This window comes from Kryptolebias marmoratus, linkage group LG6 (assembly GCF_001649575.2).
Source record: "Kryptolebias marmoratus isolate JLee-2015 linkage group LG6, ASM164957v2, whole genome shotgun sequence".
NCBI lineage: Eukaryota > Metazoa > Chordata > Actinopteri > Cyprinodontiformes > Rivulidae > Kryptolebias > Kryptolebias marmoratus.
The window spans coordinates 17,684,402-17,706,743 of record NC_051435.1 but is presented as its reverse complement, the minus strand read 5'-3'; the positions used below and the strand labels follow the sequence as shown (position 1 = coordinate 17,706,743).

General features: G+C 36.9%; 1 protein-coding gene across 1 annotated transcript in view; it reads right to left on the bottom strand.

Annotated features, from left to right (window-relative positions):
- itgbl1 (integrin, beta-like 1) overlaps nt 1-22,342 on the bottom strand; it is a 36,092-nt gene that overhangs the window by 12,828 nt on the left and 922 nt on the right. Inside the window, exons 2-7 of the mRNA XM_017410104.3 lie at nt 18,687-18,889; nt 9,961-10,107; nt 8,482-8,604; nt 7,622-7,762; nt 3,337-3,477; nt 2,622-2,768 (exon numbers count right to left, since the gene is read on the bottom strand). Coding sequence (XP_017265593.1) covers nt 2,622-2,768; nt 3,337-3,477; nt 7,622-7,762; nt 8,482-8,604; nt 9,961-10,107; nt 18,687-18,889 — 902 coding nt within the window. The remainder of the gene's footprint in view (nt 1-2,621; nt 2,769-3,336; nt 3,478-7,621; nt 7,763-8,481; nt 8,605-9,960; nt 10,108-18,686; nt 18,890-22,342) is intronic.

The following is a 22,342-nucleotide window of genomic DNA, read 5'->3' as shown; positions in this document are numbered from 1 at the left end:
ACATGTATGTCAGCAGAAGACAGACGTTTAGATTTTTCCAGCACATTTACCTTTTTTTCTTCTTGACTTATTATTCATTACCCATTTAGGTATGTACAAAAAAAAGAAAGAAAAAAAAGCTAATTCAAGAATGAGGGGGTTGTGGCAATGTCAACTGAATAGTCTAATAAAAGAAACATTCATGAATCACATTATTTTTTCTAGTGCATAGAGTAATTTAAAGTTCCATTTCATTGCATCATTTGAAGATTATTTAAACGTACAGTAGCAGGACTTCAGGTTATTAACTCTCCCATCACAAGTTCATCTTTCCTGTATCAGAATGTGAGTGTGAGCACTCAGCTTTGTTGTGGTATTAGTTTGAAGCTGTCCCAATCAGTCTGTTTCACACAACAGGTAATCTATTAAAAAGGCACTAAAAAGGTTTTGTTTTAGGCTGGCACTTATTACGGTTGCTCCACTGTGGTCCTTTGGCGATGTTTACTTTTTTTAATCTAGTTATCTCCATGGTAGCAGCCTTGCCCTGTGTGGTTTCAGGTTTCTGATTTAATCAGCAGCCATGTGTGAAGGATATCTATAGCTGCTGTAATAACATACAACAGTGCACGTCTTTTCATTGAGAATAAAGCAGTAGCTGAAAAGCTGTGGAGTCCCTACTGACCTCCCCCACAGTCAAATGAAACATAAAATCAATGGCCCATGGTAACCCCTGACAAATCTGGAAGCTGGGAGACCAAGCAGGTTGGGTCCTTGTGGTATCGCCCACTTCCAACTACGCTATTAGGCTGAATCACTAATTCACAGACTTTCTCCTGAACCACAGAGAACTTGTCAAGCTTTCTACAAAAAAAAAACCTCACAAACATATTCCACAACTAAATGAATGAAGCCAAGGCACGGCAGAGTTACACAGTTTACTGATGAATTCTGCTGCTTCAGGTGAAATACAGATGAAAGCAGCACATCAGGAGACACGTACTGTAGGTGGTTGGAGATGAGCTGCTGGACCTTTGGCCGTTGAAGGCTGTTAATGATCAGATGATAAGATAACTGCTTTATATTGTGCATAAAAACACCAAATCTGGAACCTTGTTGTCAGATAATAATTGTGGCAGAAAGAAATGAATAATTTTTAGCTTCTCAGTAAAGCATTTGCCTTTTAACGTTTGTCTTTTATTTATTTCAAACAAAAGAAGGCAGTTTTCTGAAACATTGAAATCCTACTAAAATGAACACTTTTTATTGAACTCTATAAACAAATACAAACATAAAATAACACTATGCTTAGGTTTCAACTGTATGAACCTAATCTGTGTGTGTGTGTCTGTGATGTATAGTGAATGTTTCCAATGAATATTTCACCTTTTATTGGTGTCTTTAATAACCAGCCGAGGGGGAAATCACTGTCTTTGTCACAGTTTCAAATGTTCCACTTTGAAATAGGCAGGTTACAACATTTATTGTGAGGTTATGTTGTTATTGTTGTGTTTTCTTGCTCGTCGCTAATCTGTACACAGCTGCACAATGACAAAATAAAACACCAAACTTGTTAAAAAGACTAGCAAATGAAAGGCTTAAATTACATTAAAGTTAATAAAATTACACTCATGTCTGCTCTAGGTTTGAGAGCTGATTGTGTATGTCAGAGTGAAAATGGGGCTTTGAGACTGAGCTAATTCTCCATCATCAGGTTTTAATGGTAGAGTGGTCAACCCGAAGGGATTTCTAAATAAAAGGCACATTACTCCCTGCTGGGAGTTTTCTTAAACAGGCAACTAAGTGACTCACAGACCATGAGAGGCATATAAAGGTAACCAAGTGCTTAGGATGACCTTAATCATGCCATCTCTCCAGTCAAACATGGTGATGGCAGCATTGTTTTGCAGATATGTTTTAAGTGATGCCAAATAGGAAACCAGTTAGACTAAAAATGGATCTATAGAATTATCATGTAACCATTACTGAAGGGCTGAATAATCCAGACCATGAGAAAAGTTCTTCAATGAGACAACAGCCTAGTTCATTCATCAAGAAAACTCAGATGTACCACTGATGCTCTTCATCCAACCAGACTGACCACGAGTGATTCTTAAAAGACAAAGTGTCCAATTCGTCCAATGGTAATTAAACCATGTACTGTATTAAGTGATGGTTCTAGTGCAACCTGCACATTGCATCTGAAATTAATATAATATTGAAACTAAGAAACCCAAAGAAAGAAAATCCACTTGAAAGGGACAATAATGAAGCAAACAGCTCACTACAAGAAATCTAGACATATCAGATAAGGCTGATTGAGCAAGTTCAACCCATAGCTGCTACTGCCTGAAACACAAGGCCCAATCTTCCTCAAATATTAACAGTGCACATGACAGCACACAAAACAGACAAATTAACAGTCACTCATCAAACAGACACAGAACAAACATATAATATTCAAATGAATGTGGTTGAGCTTGTGGTATGATCAGCCTTGATATCACATTTTTGATTACTGGGCAGGGCATTGTCTTGAAAACCCTTCTTAAGAATGCAAAAAAAGATGTGAAACATTGGAAAATGGTTGTTTTACAGTAAAAGGTGGGAACACAACTGCAGTAACCTTGGCAACCGAGGGATACCTCGTCCGTTGCAGGGCAAGTTTGACGCTCCTCTGCATTTCTTCAGACTGCTATCCAAAGACAGCGAGCAACTCAGAGGATGCTCACACTTCTTCCCCGTCCAACCATCCTTGCAGTCACACCTTCCACAGTTACACTGGCCATGACCTGCCAAGAGACAGAGATGGAGGATGCCCAGAAAGTGAAACAAAGAGGTGGATTTAAGCAATCAGATATCAAATAATTGTATTCAGCACAAGAAAAAAGAAACACAGTGAAACCGATTGGTCAAAGAATTGAAAAGGTGGCAAAAGAGTTGGCAAAGGAAATTATTCGGCTTAATGAATGCCTCTTTCACTGTGTTTATGAATTCTTTTAAAAAGTGCAGAGGTTGTCATAAATTCATCCAAGTTTGTTCTTCATTCATATGGAAAACTTGCTTTAATGGCAACAAAGTTGCACTAAAGTATTAGCAAGAAAGTAGAGGAAACTTACTGGTATTAAATAATAAAAATAACCTAAATGTGCACTAAAATATTGTACAGATTTAGATAACAATTCTTCTCTGTAGATGCTAATTCAAAATTTCTAACCTGTTTCTTATTTAAAGGAACTGCAAAGTTACATTCTTTTGCCTAGAGATTAATATCACTGTCATCTGTACAACATAAAATAAGAGTTCAAAAAAGAGTTCAAAAACTGAAAGCATATTTATTAAAAAACGCAGTATTCTGACCTGAGCAGAAATCATCTGTGTATCGGTCGTATGTCACATGGCACTTCCTCTCGTCGCACTCGCAGGTGTCTCCATGAATGTCTCCCCAGTCCCCAGAAGGATCCACATCATAACAGGTACACTCCCCGCAAACGCAGGTCCCTAATGACCACAGGAATGACAACCACAAGAACCAAACATGTTGCGTGTTTACATGAAGCCTTACTGCACTTCACTGCCACAAGGCAACACACTATTTTTTGCAAATTCCTGATGCTTAAAAAAAATTAATTCAAAATTAAAATATGATCTCTTTCTTCACTGAAAATCTTTCCAACATGGATCCAAAAAAACAGCAATGTGAAATTAAAGGTAAAACATATCCTAGCTTCATTTTTATTAATGTCACTAGCTTCTTCTATAGATGTTTTTTTTTATCAACTTGAGCAAAAGCTGCAGCCATGATGGTTAATCCTGTCTTCCTCTGTTTCCGTTTTTCCTTCCTCATCGATCTCCTTCGCTCGTCTTTCCAAAGATCTAACCGCAGGGATCAACTGAGCAGCAGCCACTGGAAATCCCATTTTCTCTTATCGGGGGAGACAGAGCGCAGGGAACCCCCGGGGGAGCCGGCCAGCTGGCAAAGCCTGTGGGCTGTGGCTGACTCATGTCTGGCCCGTGGCGGTGCGTTCACCGCATTATATAACCCCAGAGTCCTGGATTAATAAACCTATAAATTTTCTGTCAGAGGCAAATGTCACAACTGAGCTTCATCTGAGCCGTTCCACACACTTTGTAACATACAGAATTATCTGTGAACACAAATATTGGGAGGCCAATGAAGAGAACATTTACTGTTTTGCCCAAGAAAATCCTGTTTTTTCCAGCCGCAACCAGCCTTCATCTAAACACAAAAAGCTTCATGCAGTAATATGCATAAAATTGTTTTGATCAAGAAACAAAATACGGAGTCATGTTTCTTTGCTCGTGGCATCATGGCGCTGATGTGTTTTAATTTGTCTGCTGGGAAAGCCAAGCAAACAGAGGGTGGTTGACACTTTGACGGGATAAAACAGAATTATCTGTTGGGAGCTGCCAGTCAGATTCTGCTCTCATTTGTCCTGAAGTGTCAGCAGAAGATGAAGGTGAATGATGAGATAACACTTACTTTTTCTGACAATACAAAACACTTTATATCTCTAAATTTATACAGAATAATGGAATCAAATCACCCTTCTATTATGTGATCATATACTGTACCTTGTTTTGTTGGATCTAATCAGCAGGAATTATTTTGTCAGTAGACAGAATTAGACTAGGTTGCAAGTAACAATAATTAAGAATGTTTCCATTATAAATAGTTCCAAATTACCTGATAAATAGACTATGCATGTTGTATTTCTATAATAAAAAGTGGTGTTTGTAGCACCTTTCCAAAGCGAAGCAGTACTTTCCCTGAACATCTGTTAATTTAAGTTTTGTCCTCAAAGTCCCCTGACTTTGTGTTATGCCCTGTGTTAATTTTGTCATGTTTTGGCTTACACTTGATTTCTGTCTCATTTCCATACCCATTTCTTTGTTTTTGCAGTAAGTTTCTGTGGAAAGGTTATGAAGGATTAATATCTTACCTGTTGTCAATAACTTAATAGTTTAATTCCAACCAAATAAGTGAGCTAAAGTCTAGTTTGAGCAAGGCCAAGATCAAACTGAATTGCTGCGATCAGAGAACAAATTCAATTTCATAGAAGTTCAGGCAAATGTTTCTCTTTTTTTTCTTTTTGTAAACATTTCCACCACCAGTTTCGCATTACACAAAAAATCTGGCAAAAATATGATGATAATAATGTTGGACGTGCTCCAGCAGTGCTATGTCTAGCTGATGCTGCCACTTGTGCTGCTAAATAACCATCAGATTCTATGCAAACAACTGTGCAATGTGAAATTTGTAGTGGTGTAAAGGTTTCTAAACTAACATCTATCTAGCCATTAACTCTGCAGTCCAGTCAAAATTAAACTTCATTTTTCCATATGAGGCCTATCAAAGAGCTACATCCACAACAGGTCAGATATTAGTTGTTTATTTCTGCAGAACATCACTTACAGAAGTCTGAACTATTGCTTCTTATTAGATTCACTCCTGCTGTTTTCTCACCAGGTTGTGGTTACTAATTGCCTCTCACATTTTAATTTGTTTTTAGTTGCTTCAGTTCTGCCCAGTTTCCTTTCCTTCACAGTCAGATTATTGTCTTTTTACTGATTCTTGCTTACAACATTCTTCTACATGCTTTGTTTATAGTTTTTGCCATCTGTTTGTTGGAAGATTTAATTTTTGGACTTTTCTCAACTTTTCTCTACCTTTTACCACAACTTATGACAGTTAAATACAGCTAATACAACAATAAAAGAAGAAGTACATCGCCAGCCTTGTAATAACAATAGTAAGTAAATACTGAAGGATATCCACTTGTAAATGCACACTGACTTGTAAAATTTTGATCTGGAATAAGAAAATATTATCAAGCTAAAAGTGCTGGACATAAAGCTAAAATCTGGTTTATTTGAAGGAATCTATCAATGGGTATCAAAACACTAAAACTCTCCCTGGAAGCTCTTTCCCTCGTTCAACAGGCTGCACGATCGTAAACACCCTGGTGCAATCCTTTATGCTGTGACAGTTGTTCACTTAACCAGAAATCTCAGCTGTGCGTTGGGACTCCCATGTCGCCTACCATTTCACCTCAGCACTTAGCCAGCCCTCAACCGGCCCGCTGTAATTAATTTTAGAGAAATTCACAGAAATCCCTCAGGATCACTTGAGCCAACTTAGAGGAGCTATTTCTCTGACTGCCTGTCTTCCAAGCTCTGATGGCTCACAGTACATCTTTTTTTTAAAAGCAGTCTGGTCTCCATTTGCTCCATTTTCTTCTTGACTTATCTGTTGTAGTCAAATGAGAAAAAGAAGGACGAAACCCAAAACATTTCCTTGTTACGCATGCCATCCTGTAATTCCTCTTGCCCAAGAATAATATATAACACGGCTCCTAATCCCACTTCTTCTTAATCGTACAATAAATTTTACGATTTCCAGTAACTCATTGCTGTATCTCCACACCTAAAAGACTTTTCAAACATCTCCAATCATGTGCAGTCATTTCTAAGCTGTAGCTTCAGCCTTTATCCATTTTTTTAATTTAATTGATAGAAGTGATCATTATTGAATAGCATAAAAGAAATGTGTGGCCTGAGCTACAATAAAAAAGTTTTTAATTGTTACCCAAAAAAAGAGAATGCATTTAAGAACATGCTCTCTTCAGAACAATCATTCTTCCTTCACTTATGGTTCAAACAAGAAATTGTTAGAATCTGAGTTTTGGAATTATGTTTTGTCTTCATGTTTCAGTTATAGTTTATTGTTTGTGTTTTGTCTCTTCCCTGTGCCTCAGCCAACATTCACTTTTCCTCAGTCACTCTCTCTCTCTTCCCCATTCTCACCCATCTACACCTGCCTCTAGCTCCTTAATCATCTCACCTGTGCCCACTTCCACTAATCACCCTCTGCCTTTAAAAACCCGGTCACTTCTCTCACTAGCTGCTGGTTCATTGTCATTCTTTGCCTTCCTGATGTGCCATCTTTCCGTTTGCTCGTGCCTTCTCGTCTCCCAGTGGTTTCTCTTGTCACAGTTCATGACAGAATGAACCAGCCGCTAGTGAGAGAAGTGACCGGGTTTTTAAAGGCAGAGGGTGATTAGTGGAAGTGGGCACAGGTGAGATGATTAAGGAGCTAGAGGCAGGTGTAGATGGGTGAGAATGGGGAAGAGAGAGAGAGTGACTGAGGAAAAGTGAATGTTGGCTGAGGCACAGGGAAGAGACAAAACACAAACAATAAACTATAACTGAAACATGAAGACAAAACATAATTCCAAAACTCAGATTCTAACAGAAATGAAATCAACCCCTTTTAGAAACTTTTTTTTCATGTTACATTATTATAGTTATGATGGTGTTTGTCGCAATGGCTCTGAAGATGAATGTGTGTCACTCATCACGCCAGTGGTTTATGGCCTTTTCTACAATAAGGCTGTTATTAATAGACTGTCTACATGAAACAAGAAAGGTTTGATACATAATTTTACCATCATATAAAATAGGTTACTCTAGATAAAACGGGAACTTTTTAAAGATCATGCTATGCAAAATGTGATTCAGATTGTAAACAATTCAAAAGTTGCTACAACTATTAGATCAGAAGTACTCATTTTACAAGAAGTCTTTAGGGACTGTATACTGATGTCTAAGTGGCTGAACAGACCTCGGTTGCTGCAGATTTTGCCATCTGGGGATGTGCACCTCCGCCTGCTTTCCCATGGGCTGATGTCACACTGAAACTCACATTTGTCTCCATGCCAACCAGCAGCACAGTAACAGTTTCCACAGTAACACTGGCCATGGCCTGGAAGCATATGCAACGACTCATAAGTTCTCTGCAGAAAGACTGACATGCAGATTTAACAAGTCCTAATTGTTTTAAAGCGATAGCTCAGATCGTCTGAAGTGGATTTCCGTGGAAAGCTTATGAACTGTTAATATCTTACCTGTTGTAGATAGCTCTATGGATGATATCAGCTTAGAGAAACAGTTCAATTCTGCCAGATTATCAACTAGTCCAAACAAGATCAAGATCAAAGTGGTTTGCTGCTGTCTTAATACAACTCAGATATCAAATAATGTCATAGCTGTTTATGGAAAAGCTATTTTATAAACATTTAGATCCCTATTAATTTCATATTACAGATATTTACATAGAATTTATGGTATGGCATAAAATTTCATGTTCAAATTCCATGTAATGCAAAACTGACAACAATGTAAAGATTGTTCAAAAAAAAAAAAAAAGAGTTTGCATAAATACCACTATGAAATTTTGGAGACTGGAGTTGTTTTAAAAAGACAGCAGCCTACTTTGGTCTTGGCCCTGCTCAGTCTAGCCCTTAGCTTGCCAATTTAGTAAACTAAAGCCATACAAAGAGCTAACTGTACCAGGTAAGATGCTAATTGTTGATAACATTTCCAAAGATCTTTTCATTTTGTTTTTGAAATGTTGAAATGTTCTTTTTTTGCCTTGTTAGCTTATTTTTATTTATTTTTTTTGCAATTGTGTGCATGACGTACCTCCACAAACCTCTCCTGTGTCCTCATCCAGACACTCACTGTCGTCACATTCACAGAAGCATCCCGTTATCAAGTTCTTTTCATCATCATTGTCACACATGCAACTTCCACAGTGGCAGGTTCCTGTGAAAAAAATACCAGCTTTAGATGCAGTTTAAGGTTATCTAGGGTGCTGGGTGTGTCTTTATTTTTATGTTCAACAGTTGCTTCAAAATGGGAGGATACAAGTGCAGAATATTTTATCGCAGAACCCAGCTGGTGTTCATCTGTGCTTTGGAAGCTCTGTTTGTGGCTTAAATGCCAACAGATCTCTGACAACTGAACGTGGCAGTGGGGTGTTCATGGACGTGTGTGGGCTTTCTGGATTAAGTGTTAAAAAAGCAGAAGGCTAAACAGCCACATACTGTGACACATTTGCATTTCTACATATTTTAACAGGCCAGACACGGCATGCTTTCACACACCACACCGATGTGCACACATCCACGAGAACATGTTTATCCAACGCTTAACCAGAGGCGTTAGAGGTACAGGAAGTGTTGAGGTTTAGCTTAGGTGTGTATGTGGAAAAAAAGCTTAAACTTTGACCTGACTTCACACAAAATGCACCTCTTCTGTGACACATATACATACAAACATGGACAGTAGTAGCATATCTGAATACATGAAAATAGCCAAACGGAAAAATGATTGCTTACTTATAAAATTCTTGAAAGCCTTTTTTTAAACATTGGCTCAATTTTATCACTAGCAGATGATTTGAAAATACCTGCCAATAACTTGCCAAGTCCTAATACATTGTCCATTACATTAAAAAAGGTGAAAATGGAAAAAGTGTAGGACAAAAAAGACTTGAAATGAAACTAACATTTCTTGAAGGAATGCATATCACCCACACTTTTGCAGGCTAAAATTTTAAGCAAAGATCTCACATAAGATTAGTACTTGGAGTATGTTTGGGGATGATGCTCAGCTGCTACCACAACATATGTAAAATCAGCCATTTGTTTGTTTGCTAAGGACAAACAAATGTGGTGGCCATTCTGAATCAGGTTGACTCCAAATTGTATTTAAGAGTTGTAAAATTTTAGGTGATATGTTTTTTTATTTATTATAGTAATTCATGTTTGCTTGCTTTTAATTCTAAAGTCTCATTTTCTGCTTTAACTTGATTATATTGTCCTTTCAATGGTTTGTTTGTTTATTTATTGGCACATCACATTTTGGTAAATTCTGGCTGTTTTAAATGTCCTTGATAACAGATTGCATTATTGTATTACTCTGTTGTAGGGACTATTAACTTTTAATTATTATTGCTTTTAAAGAACATATCAGTTAAAAGCATATACAAATGCTTGTTTGTTGCTGGTGTGTTCATCTTTTGTGTTTATGAATCTGTGATGATTGAGTTTTGTTTATTTCAGCTCAGTAGAATTGAGTTATTTTCTGAGAAGTGTATGTTTGAGCGTGGCTGATTACCCCTTTTGGAGCAGACCACCCCTTGTTGGTTTTTGCAGAGCTCTTTGCTCCTCCTCTTAGACAGGCTGCACTCCTCCTGAAACTGGCACACTTTTCCATACCAGCCTTCGTCACACTCACACATCCCACAGTCGCAGTAGCCGCGATCTAAAGAGGAAACACAACACACCTTATGCTGTTTATAAGTGTTTAGTAGCATGCACATCAACAGTACTTTAGATTATATCATCATCATAAGGATAGAAGTTTTATCTTAAACAGATAATATGACTTTTGACTACCAAGTGATTGCTGTGGGTAATGCAATTATAGCCTAATAACACACATTTATTGGATACAATCTATTTGAAACCATTTGATTGTTGTATTTACGTAAAATAGTAATCAAAATTTATATACACTCACCAACCACTTAATTAGGCACACTTGTTCAATTGCTTGTTAGCACAAATAGTTAATCATCCAATCACATGGCAGCAACTAAACACATTTAAAGATGTAGATGTGAGGCTCTTTCATAAAACAGTTATGACAAATGGCTACAAAGACCCGTCCATCTTTATGCTGCCTCAGGACGTTCATAAATCACTGATGGAGCCAGCCAGATCCCACACAGACGTGAGCTTTCAGAAATGAAGCGAGCATCACAGAACCAAAAGAGGCGTGGAGCAGAGCTCAACTGTGTTGATGTGGAGCACAACACATTAGATGTGTGACAGATGTCTTCCATTGACCCTTTTTCAAACATGACAAATTAACAAATTGTGGTTAACTAATTTTTTTAAGTAAATACAAAGCTGCTGTGTGTCACACTCGATCTTCCTTCGGTAATGAATTTGTTTGTTGTTTATACCTATGACTGGGTGGTCGCACAGACCATATATCAACACTTCATCACATTATTTAGCCGCCAAGCCAGCTTGCTTTTTCACATGTCAACCATTTCGGCTCTGTTACTACCTCGCTTCGTGGTATAACAGCACAGCTTGGGTGGGTGGGCTTCAACCCCCACTCGCTGCCTCCGTGCATCCAGAAATCACACAGATCCGGCCAGAGGTGTCTTGTGAAAGAGCCTGTTGTGAAGATGACTTGTTGAAATTTAAACTGGGCATTAGAATGTGCAATAAAGGGGATTCAAATGACTTTGAATGTGGTGCAGTTGTTTGTGCCAGACAGGCTGGTCTGAGTATTTCAGAAACTGCTGATCTATTGGAATTTTTACACACAACCATCTAGGTTTATCTCTATAAACCCTAGAGATGGTTGTATGTAAAAATTCCATGGTCAAAAAAAAAAAAGAGAAAATATTTAGTGAGCTGCATTTGTGTGCACAAAAAAATGCCTTGCTAGTGTCTGACATCAGAGAAGAATGAGCAGACTAGTTTGAGATGACAGTAGCTCAAATAGTCACTAGTAACTAACAAAGTTCTGCAGAAAACTATCTCTGAACACACAACGCATCCAACTTTGAAGCAGATGAGCTACAGCAGCAGAAGACCACACCGGGTGCCACTCCTGTCAGCTAAGAACAAAAAACTGAGATTACAGTTCACAAAGGCTCACCAAGAACCAGAATTTCTGAAGACTGTTTCCAACAACTTGTTGAATCTATGCCACAAAGAATTAAAGCAGTTCTGAAGACAAAATCCATTACTTGCAACGTACACTTAATAAAGTGGCCAGTGAGTGTAGCACCTCTCACAGATAAAAAAAAAAAAAACGAACAAAGTACTTTACCATAAAACAAAAAATACAAACAACAAAAATAGACATAAAATACAAATAGGTATAAAAACTAAAGTTCTCTTCTCAAGTAAACCTCACTACTTTACGCCCTAAAACACAACCCTGAAGTATTCCATATGTCAAGACAGTAGTATCTGAGCTGAATAATATCAAACGCTGAAACTTCTGAGAGTAAAATATAAAATGTATTTTTAAATGTACACATAACATATACCATATTCATTTACCAAGTTTCACTCATTTGTTTATAATGTAAACCCTGTAACTGCAAAATGTCAGTATTCCAGTTGACTGATTATCTTAAAAACTAGTCTCTTGAAACCCTGCCCAGTGTTCAGAGAGCCTTCCCAGACAGTTTGGCATCACTCTTTCTCATTATTCTGAGGGCCACAGTGAGCAACATGAAAAACTGGAGGAAGCGTTTGATGCAAATGAAGGCTGCCTGACAAGTTATTATAAATGTTGTTCTCATTGCCTCTAGCAGCGAAGGGCCTTGTATGTCATGCTCAATCATTCTCCTGACGCGTTCATCATGTAAATGTGGCGTCCCTTTTCAAGGGCTATCCATCAGTCATTAACAACACGCAGGTCCCTCATCTCTTGTTATCGATACATCTCTGAGGACACTTGGCGACACATTCAAGGAAAACAAGGACATGGAAAAATGCACTTTGAAGAAAGGGGAATTACAAAAATAAAAGTAATTTCAGAAAAAAAATGAACATTTAAATTGTTTATTCTTTTTCTTGCTGGTCTGCATTCAGTATTTTATCCAGACTTACAGTACCTCTCCATTTAACCACAATCATGCAAAATCCATATTCTGGACGGCTGGACCACTGTTCAATATATCTAATGCAGACTATACAAGCATAGTATTTGAATTCTGTTGCAATTTTCTTTTTCGCCAGTGTTTTATGACACTGATAGTAAAGACTAATTTATATCTGTTCATAACAAACATGCAAGTTTATAAGTTGACTGCTTGCACAAGACAGCATTAGGACAGAATTGGATCTTATGAAGCCTCTTCCACCCACTAGCCTCCAATAAACTCTACTTGACAATTACTCTGGCAAATAAAAGGCCTCTTTGTCTGGTAGACCAAAATTTATGTGGGTGGAAGGTTGCTGTCTTCTTTTTTTGGTGTTTCCTGAGCAGTAATCCTCTATAGTTTGATGTACAGGGTCCTTGCTACACTCCAGTGACAGACACATGAGCCCAGCCAATAAGGTCTCAGATACATGTATTTGAAATGAGCTTTAGAAAACACATGTTTGTCAGAATTAATGTCTTATAAAATAAAGGCCTAGCATTCCTTGAAGGAATGCATATGATGCACCACCTTTCATGTCAAAGTTTTAAACTAAAATGATCTTAAACTGAGATGGAGTTATATCTGTTTTGGTTAAATCTTGAACATAATGTTGTGGATAATCTCACAATATCAGGAGATCTTACACAATCTGTTCACCCTCAGAGTTTGTGTTGGGGAAGAGTTTCAGGTACTATCACACCAAATTTTATCCCATGATTTATAAAGCTGACAAGGTTACAGAAATACAGTATTTGTGCTTGCTCGTGTTGATTAGCTGTGGTATTCATCTGAAAGTGGACTGACTCTAAAAGGTAATCACCTCTAGATGTACAAATACAACCAATGATTACTTTCTGGAAGTTTCATCTTAATGCATCCATTGGTTCATGAGATATTTTGCTAACCTGACAAACACACAAAGGCAAAAACATTATGACCTGTCTTTTGGTGTCAAGCGATAATAAATATCTAAAGCAATACTTAATAAGGTATATTCTAAATCAACAAAACTAACATTATGTATAGGTTTGGATCAATAGTTTAGTGCATGCATTGAAGATAATTCTGTTTATAACATGACTTCCATTTAAAATAATTTTATCTCAAATTTCTGAAAGTCTGATTTCAAAGAATCAAACTTTCTTGTGTATTTTGTTTAATAGTTCTCAGGTTTCTTCAAGGTCTTTCACAGTTTTTTTAACTGTGGCTCGTTATTACTAATAAAGTGACACGTAAAGTAACACCTTGTTATCAACAACCGATACTTCAGTACCGAATGACGTTTGACTGCTTTTTTTTTTTGTTCAGCTTATCTGCTGTCATTTCAGGGGAAAAGACACCTGTCTCAGTTATAACTCATCCTCTCTGCGTGTTGCCATTCGAATCATAAATCCCAGCTTTCTTTAGTCCCACGTTTACAATCTTTCAATTAGACATTCAGTTTAAATGTTAATGACTTTGTGATACCGCTAAAAAAAAAATTTAAACCCACTGTAGGTGAGATCAGAGTTGTACAAAAACACTTGTTCTGACACCCTTAAGGCTTGAGGGCAGTAATACACTTCAATCAAAAATGCTTTTTACTAGTAGACTTGAACAAACTAGAGTGGCTTTTTCTCCTTGCAGCCCACACTGGAATCATTAGGTGAGTCACCACACAGGCAGGCTGCCCAGAAAAGCTCATAACATCTAAGTGAAAGCACATAAAAATACGTACCTAGAAAAAAAAAACAAAGATGAACAATTTAATGGGCTGGAATAGCTCAAGGACTGCATTTTACTGCTGCTCCCTTTTTTGTTTTTTCCATCTCTCATTTTCAGCAGGATTGTACATTAAACCTGTTGGCGACTTCGGACAAAGTACAGCGCTGTTACTCCATTTTTAAGCACATATAAAACACACAAAAAGTGCAAATGAATGAGTTTGATTTGGAAAACAAGATACCAGTCTGGCTTCACATATGATTCTGACATAAAGGCACAAACTTGATGTATTTGCTGGTTTTGGCAGAGTGCACCGAAGCTCAGTCTTTCGGTAAATGTTCTCATTACAAAAAATGTCAAAATGGTGATAAAAAAGAAGTCAAAAGAAAAGAATAAAAGTATTTTATTTTGAAACAATCCTGCAAGCTTTGTTTGCTCTGGCTCATAAATAAGATATAAAGAGAAAAGGTAAGTTTTCCCATGAACCCAGAATCTCGTCTCGTTTTCTCTCATGAGCTGAATGTCTTGTTTTACCCCTATTGACAACAATATAGAGATTTATAAAATACCATTCACATGATCCACAATATAACCTTTCTGACAATTTCCACTTGAAAAAAAAACAAAACTAGTGAGTGGTTTTACTTTTTTGGTTTAATGCCTTGCCCTGAAATCATAAATAGGTCATTTTAATGTAGCTTGCAGTGACTTGGAATGATAAAAGAGCAGAGAGGAAAACAGTGACAAAGAAAGAGAGGAATTTTGAAAAAAAAAAAAAAACCTGTGGAAACTTTGCCACATTATTGACCTTCATCCAGATGGTTACAGCAGCAACTGCAAAAATTCAAAACAGACAAAAAATGAAAACAATATTCCCTAAAAATAACTAAAACCTAATCTTTTGTTAGGGAATTTGCCCAAGAGAGCTTGTGTTTTTTTACACTGTAGTTAATTCTAAAAAAGTCAATCACATTGCAAGGAGATTTAACTGCAGATAAAAGCAAACAGTGGAATAAAATGACATAACATTTTTTTTTCCACAGCTGGTGAACAGATGTTAGCCCAGGTCATCATCCAGTTGCTCAGCTGTAGAATGTGATAGGATTTGTGTGGGAGGAAAAAATAACATGACAGCATCACAGCCTCAGCTGAACTCCACAAAAACAACACATATTTAAACAAGCTTGAATTGTTTTAGATATACTATTAATAAATTCCTGTAATGTGATGTACGTATTTATACAATTACTGTGAAACATATTAGGGCAATGTACGATAGTATTGACATTTTTTCAGTCATGAATGTTTAGTACACTCAAAAGAAATCTTGGATGAGCACACATAAAAGCCAAACAATAAGGTGAAACATTTACACCTTATTGTTTAGTTGTTGCTTTTATGTTTTGTTTTGTTTTGTTTTGTTTTATGATGAAGCGATTTTATTGGTGTAACAGTATTTGGCTGGATCAACATAATTTTAAGGGGCTGAGTTTTTTGTTTTTTGTTTTCTTTTTACTAAAAAACACAATAATTTTTTGTTATAACAACATGACAAGGCCTACTTTAGGTGTCATTTAAAGAGATAGTCTGGTCATTTGTGAAGTGATGTCCTGTCAAATAGTTTTAAATAGTTGGTACCTCATCAGCCATGACATCAGTTATAAAGCAGGGATTATAAAGGGGAGTCTTTTTCCAGGCTAGGCTAATGGACAGACAAATGAGGGCCCATTTCACATTGTTTTTCAATCGTATAAAACAACTCTTAATCTAACCTCAAATGTGAAAACTTTGCTCAGATGTCATCAGCTTCATTCTCCAGCTTGTCTTCTTGCTCTAACTGAGGTGATGTGACCAGTGCTGAATGATATTTACAGTAAAATAAACACCTTAATGCCAGGAAAGCTGGAAGTTTTTGGGAAATACAAAGACACTCTTCATCCCTAAGGTGAAAAATCTATTGGATCTTATCTGTAGTCTGTTGTGAAAGACAAAGATAAGAAAGCCGGGGGGAGAGAAACTGGCTGCCGATCTCCGACTTCAAACCATGCGTGCTGTGTATGCACAGCCCATTGAGTGTGCTGGTGTGTGTGTCTGTGAGGAAGGTGGTGATGGAGCCTTTTCCTTCAATGTGCTTTGTAATTTATAATAATTTATCAACATGAGCATACAACTGTGTGAGCATGTGGTTGGTGGTATAATTGTAGATGAGTGTTGTGTACAAATATGCCTGATCCTGTCTTCTCTGTGTGTGCATGTGTGTGGGTGTGTGTCTGAGAGTGAAAACCCATCCTTCTTCTAATGCATCTAGGTTCTATTGGCAGTCTCTGTACCAGTGAGTGAAACCCCATTATCAGGATGAAGCAGGGCCTTGCTCCAGACTGCTGAACCATAATGAGCTCCTCACAGCAGCCAACTTGTCTTCCCATATAAATCACACACACACACACACACACACACACACACATATGCACACATATCTCTACTGTACGTCTCTGGTCTCTCACATATCTCCATTAGAGCTCGACACTCAGAGCCCGGGGCCAACAGCGGGCACAAAAAGATGGGAATTTTCCTTTTCATTGTATCATCGTATAGACGTTCATCCTGAAACTTTCAAAATGTCATATCTCAAGTGTTTACTGTAAATGGTGATAACAGAATTAATTTTTAAACTTTTCCACAAGTCTAGGCTTGACATCATTTGTAAATTTACACCTTAAAATACAGATAAAGAGTTACTTTTTAATATATCAAACTATAAACTATTGGAATATATGGTACTATTTGGTGGAAGTTATTCTCTGTCTCGCATACAAAGCTCTTAATAATATCTTAAATACACCCACAGTTTCATATTTTCCTAAAGGAGCACTTCACTCTTAGACTGAAGGCTCTTGTGGTTCCCTGACTTTACAGAGTTAGAATGGGAGGAATAAACTCCACCTATGAAGATCCTCTTTTGTGGAACACGCTTCCAGTTTTGATTCAAGATACAGACATCTTCTCTTTCTTCAAAGTTAGGCTTAAAACTTTCATAAAGCTTACAGTTAGGGCTGGTTAGCTTTCCCTTTCGGGTGACTCTCTTGAATTACAGCACTTTAGTTAAGGTGCTATGGCCTATAGGGCTGGATAAAAATGGCTTGAATTAGATGGTATTATTTGAAAAAAGGATTAAACTGGATAATAAGTGGGTTGAAAGAATCTCTGTTAAATGCACTGAGGTGAACTGAACTGAAAATAAGTTAGTCAATGAACCATTTATGATCAGCGCAAATGTAATATCCATCTACATTTTGCTCTAGAACATGATTGTTTTTTATGTTTCTTGTAAGCTCAGAATTAATAGTGATTTCTCAACTTCTTACATTTTTTTTTTCAATAAACTCAAGTTAAGAAACAGAATAAAACAATATCCTCAACACCTTGCCAAAGCCAGGTACACTCCTGGCCATTAAGACATTGACAAATCAAAGGACAACTACAACACTGGATATTCAGTATTACAAACAAATTTCACCAAATAATGTTCGAGTTAGTTCAAAAAACACTTAAATTTGATTTTGAGAAAATTATGAAATAACTGCTTGCTCTTCATTGTTTTAATGGATTTAGCTTAAACATGTAAATTAAAAAAACCCTCCAAATTTACATTAGCTAGTTCCAACAGTAACACTGAACCTTTTTTAGTGTCAAATTTTGTTACAAGGCTAAATTGAGAATGCAGTTTGTAGCCAACATCAGTAATTAAAGAAATATCTTGTGTTTGTTTGGCGACAATTCATCTAAAGTAAGAACAGTAAAGTGGCAAAGCATTCAAAAAATTCAATAAAATACAAACCCGACAGTTCTAATTGAGCTTGACCTTGACTGTGGACATTCTCTGAAGGATTATTTTAAATTAACTTGTAAAATTGGTTCAAAGCATTGCCTGCCAACAAAATCTAATACCTTGGCAATGTTTGATTATAAGCCAGCTGAGTATTACCAATGAAACGCTTGGAACTGCTGCCAAGTCAATGTGCGCTGTCGAACACCACTGCACCCCACTGCTTCGCTGTAAGACCATAATAGTCAAAAACAATCCAAGTGTGAGATATATTGTCTTTAAAGTTGGGATGTTTCTGGTAAGGATAAACTTCATAGTGACATAAAAAGAGTTTCCATCCTTCCAGCATCTGGGTGAAACAAATCCAAAACATCAGCTGGAGAGTCCATTTGCCAAACTCCTCTGATGTAACTGACAGTGAAGAAATCTGTTAAACCACTGAACCTCCACTAAAACCACTTCCAAGTAACAACACATGTGGGGCCACGTACACATGCACCACCTCACATGAAACAGCATACTTTCAGACACAGTAAAAAAGTAAAACAATATACATAAGCAAATTCCATATTATTTCCTGTTTACTGACCATGGCTGTGCCAGATGTGAACACAGAGATCAATATGTACGCACCGTTGCATATTTGGCCGTTATGTGTAGGACAGACCCAGTCGTGGCATTCGCAGCGTGGACCGTAGAACTTCCCTGGCTCTTTGGTCTCACAGATGCAGATGCCACAGTCACATTTGCCCCTTCCACTGCATATTTTGCCATCTGGTGTCCGGCAGCGGCGTAGCAACGACTCCGTGGACAGTCTGCACACTCGACCCACCTGGCTAAGGAGGAAACAAAAGGTCAATTGTTCCGCTATGCTGAAACCTCCAGAGAACGAAGGTCAAGTTTATGGAGCAATAGCTACATCTTAGTAGAACTGTTCTTTCTAAGATAGGCAGCACTGTCAACCTACAAAGTTCCCATTGCTTCACTTTTATTTGAAGGTATTTTAAAGCAAAATCTGGGAGGAAAGTCAGATCTAACAGAGGAAAAATAATACTCTTAGGAGCATAGACCATCTTAATTTGACGAAAAAAAGAAACAGCATTACATGTAAGACTAAGTAATTCTATTAAATGATATTATATATCACTTTTCTGAAGAGTAAACAAGCAGCTGTTGCTGAACTTATTGTTTTACTGATCTTAGTGTGAAATGTGTTTCATTTGGATGCTGACTGACATTCTTTCTCTGTGCTGGCCCCTTTTCATATGGACTCAGTTGTCCATTTTGGGAAAAAACTGTTGAAGTTCAAACAATCAAAATCTTAAATATTCCAGATTTTTGTCTCCTATAAAAACACAAAATATGTCTTTTTTTCACGTATCAAGAGGAGCACCATTTCCAACCAGTTTTCCACAGGAATCCTTTTCAAGACTTGACTTCACCTCTCTTAAGCACAGCAGTAAGATTTTAATGCATTCATGAATTTAAATGTGGTGTTCCTTGAAGGAATGCACATCGCCTGCTGCTTTGCATACCTACGCTTTAAACAAAAAAATGTCACACGATCGGTTAGCACTCCAAATACGTGTTGGGAATGATTGTTAGCTACTGCTGCAACAAATTTTGAACTAAAACCTGGTGTGGTGGTAGAAGAGAGACATCCTTATCATAAACACTGAGCACTATCAGATTGTGGGAGATCTTTATTTAAAATTTTGGCATGCAATGCGGTAAGTGATTGTTATTTATGAGCATTTTTAATGTGCAAAGTCTGAATAACCCTCCGTGTTACACCTTCAGCCTCAGTAAAAATGGCAGAGATTCTTTAATTTAATAATTTCCCATTGCAAACTAGCCAGAGGAGCTTTTAGGGCTTTCTTTTTCCAAGTTTAAAACTGTAAAAGTTCTTGACCTTTAGCACTCAGGCTTCTGCTAAAAGTCTAGTTTGTGGAGTGTAGTATAATCACAAATTTTACCTTTCCAGTTGTTTAAAATAATCTAAGATAACTGGGAAAAGAGCAAAATGAGGGTACAGGGTAGTGTCAAATGGTGAATGTATCAATGAGAAGACTTGCTGCATTTTAAGATATGAACTACTCAGTTTAATGTAATATCAAATACGTTAAACTGATAAAAAATAATATCAGTTTTACTTGATTTGTGAATTTTGATTTGCAGTTTAAAATTTTGTCACAGAACACATGAATTATGATAACTTCAGCCAGGATTTTTTTCCCCAAAGGGTTTTTATTTTTCTCAGGGCGTAAAAAAAGAGTGGGGAAAAAAATATTGTAAATAGACTATTTTAGTTTCACTTGCAGTGGATGGCCAGTATAATGCATGATGATTAGTGTCCACTTTAGTGCTCTGTGCAGTTATAACAAAAAATACCATTCATGTACAAGAAACCTGTTTTAAAATAACTGTCCAATACAGTGACCACTATGCATGAAAAGGTTAAACTTCTAACTTTTTTGTTTTATTAGATTTTAGGCATGCAAATTGGACGTAATATGAACTAGAAATACGGTTATTTTTCATATGACTAAAGACAAATTTAAGTTTGACCATTAAGTAAATGCTTTGCATTTACTAGAACTTGATTGGTAAGCTTTTATTTTAAACCTGGTAATTATATTTCAACAGCATATGGGCCTTTGAGGTTTTAATAACAGGGCTTGCTGAGGGTCAGCTATGTGCCAGCAGTGAGCATTTTTATATTTTGTAGCTCTCAGACCTCTTAACAATGGAGCCATTTCAACCTAAGTGACTATAAACTGCCGTCTATTTATGTCAGTGGTGCTGACTTCAGTAATATAAATTAACATTTGTGCTTCCTGTTTATTCATTTGGGCTATCTACTAATCCAAATGAATAAAGGTTCCATAGAAACTGGATTTTTTGTTTTGTTCTTGTTTTTCATTGTTAAAGTTTGAAAAAAAAAATAAGATGATAGACATGTCACAAAAAAAATGTTTATACCCCATCAGACAAATTTGAATGAATACAATTGTGAAGTCCAATAATGTAAAGTTTTAAAGGTGGTGATATTAAACATATTACCTGCTGTCTTAAACTAAAATGATCTTATATTGAGAAATTATGGAGTTGTAGTTATTTTGGTCAAACTTTATAGCACAATATCATGCAACACTGTGAGTCACGCTCAGATTATTTGTTTAGAATGACTCTCAGCTACTACCACACCAAGTTTTAGCTTTAAGCAAAACATCTGTAAAGTTGATTTAATTATAGTAATTTTTGTGTTTTCTAAGGTCAGTTGGCTGTGGTGGCCATCTTGAATTAGGTTGTTTCCAAAAGTGAATTACTTATAGATGTACATCTATTGATTTTTCTTCTGAAACTTAACATTTATCCAGTGATTCATGAGATATTTTGCTAAAAGACAGCTAGAGTTGAATTTCAATAGTTAATGGCAACATTTTAAACAAACATCTTTGTCAATCTGTTAGTGCTTAGAATATGTGTTAGGTATCAATTTCAGCTACTAACACAACAAACTTTATCTCAATATCTGTAATATTGGTGAATTAGACCCATTTTTTGTCATTTTTAAGGTCAGTTGGCTGTTGTGGCCATCTTGAATCACGTTAGCTACAAATGTTAATTAGTTGTAGCTCCATTTCCAATCATTATTTTCTGCAAGATTCCTTAAAATCCATTTAGTGGTTCATGAAATCTTTTTTTAACAGTCAAACACAAACATGTGCACTGGGCAAAAACATTATTGTCCGCTTTCGCCTGTCAGCCGTAGGCGATAATTAGGTGCTGATTTCTGCTGTGAGATGCTGCGGCAGGTCAGCTGAGGACATTCACGGGCAGATCTCACATCAGCTCAAATGAAGCACCTTAATGGGACAAGCAAGGTGGAGCTCATTTTGACTTATTAAGACTTGACGAGTCTGATTTTAAGTGTTAAACCACATTTAAAATACAGATTTTAATTATTTCACTCACCTTTCAGTTGTGAACTGCACAACCAACACTGAGCAACTTAAACTTTACTTGTGGAAATGTCCTCCCAAGATGCGGTGGGAAACTGAGCGCCACAAATGACTAAAATAATTCCATGCAAATCTCTGAATATGCACTCAGGCTTTAAGAAAAATGCAACCTACTGTTCTTTTTTGCTTGAAGAAATAACTATAGTATGTGCCCACCTGGTGTGCAGTCAAGCGTGCTATATTCTGACAATATCAGTGGTTTTTAAAGCTGATGCCACACAGCAGAGAGCTCAAACTGAGTCAGAATCTATCTAAAAACTGTCT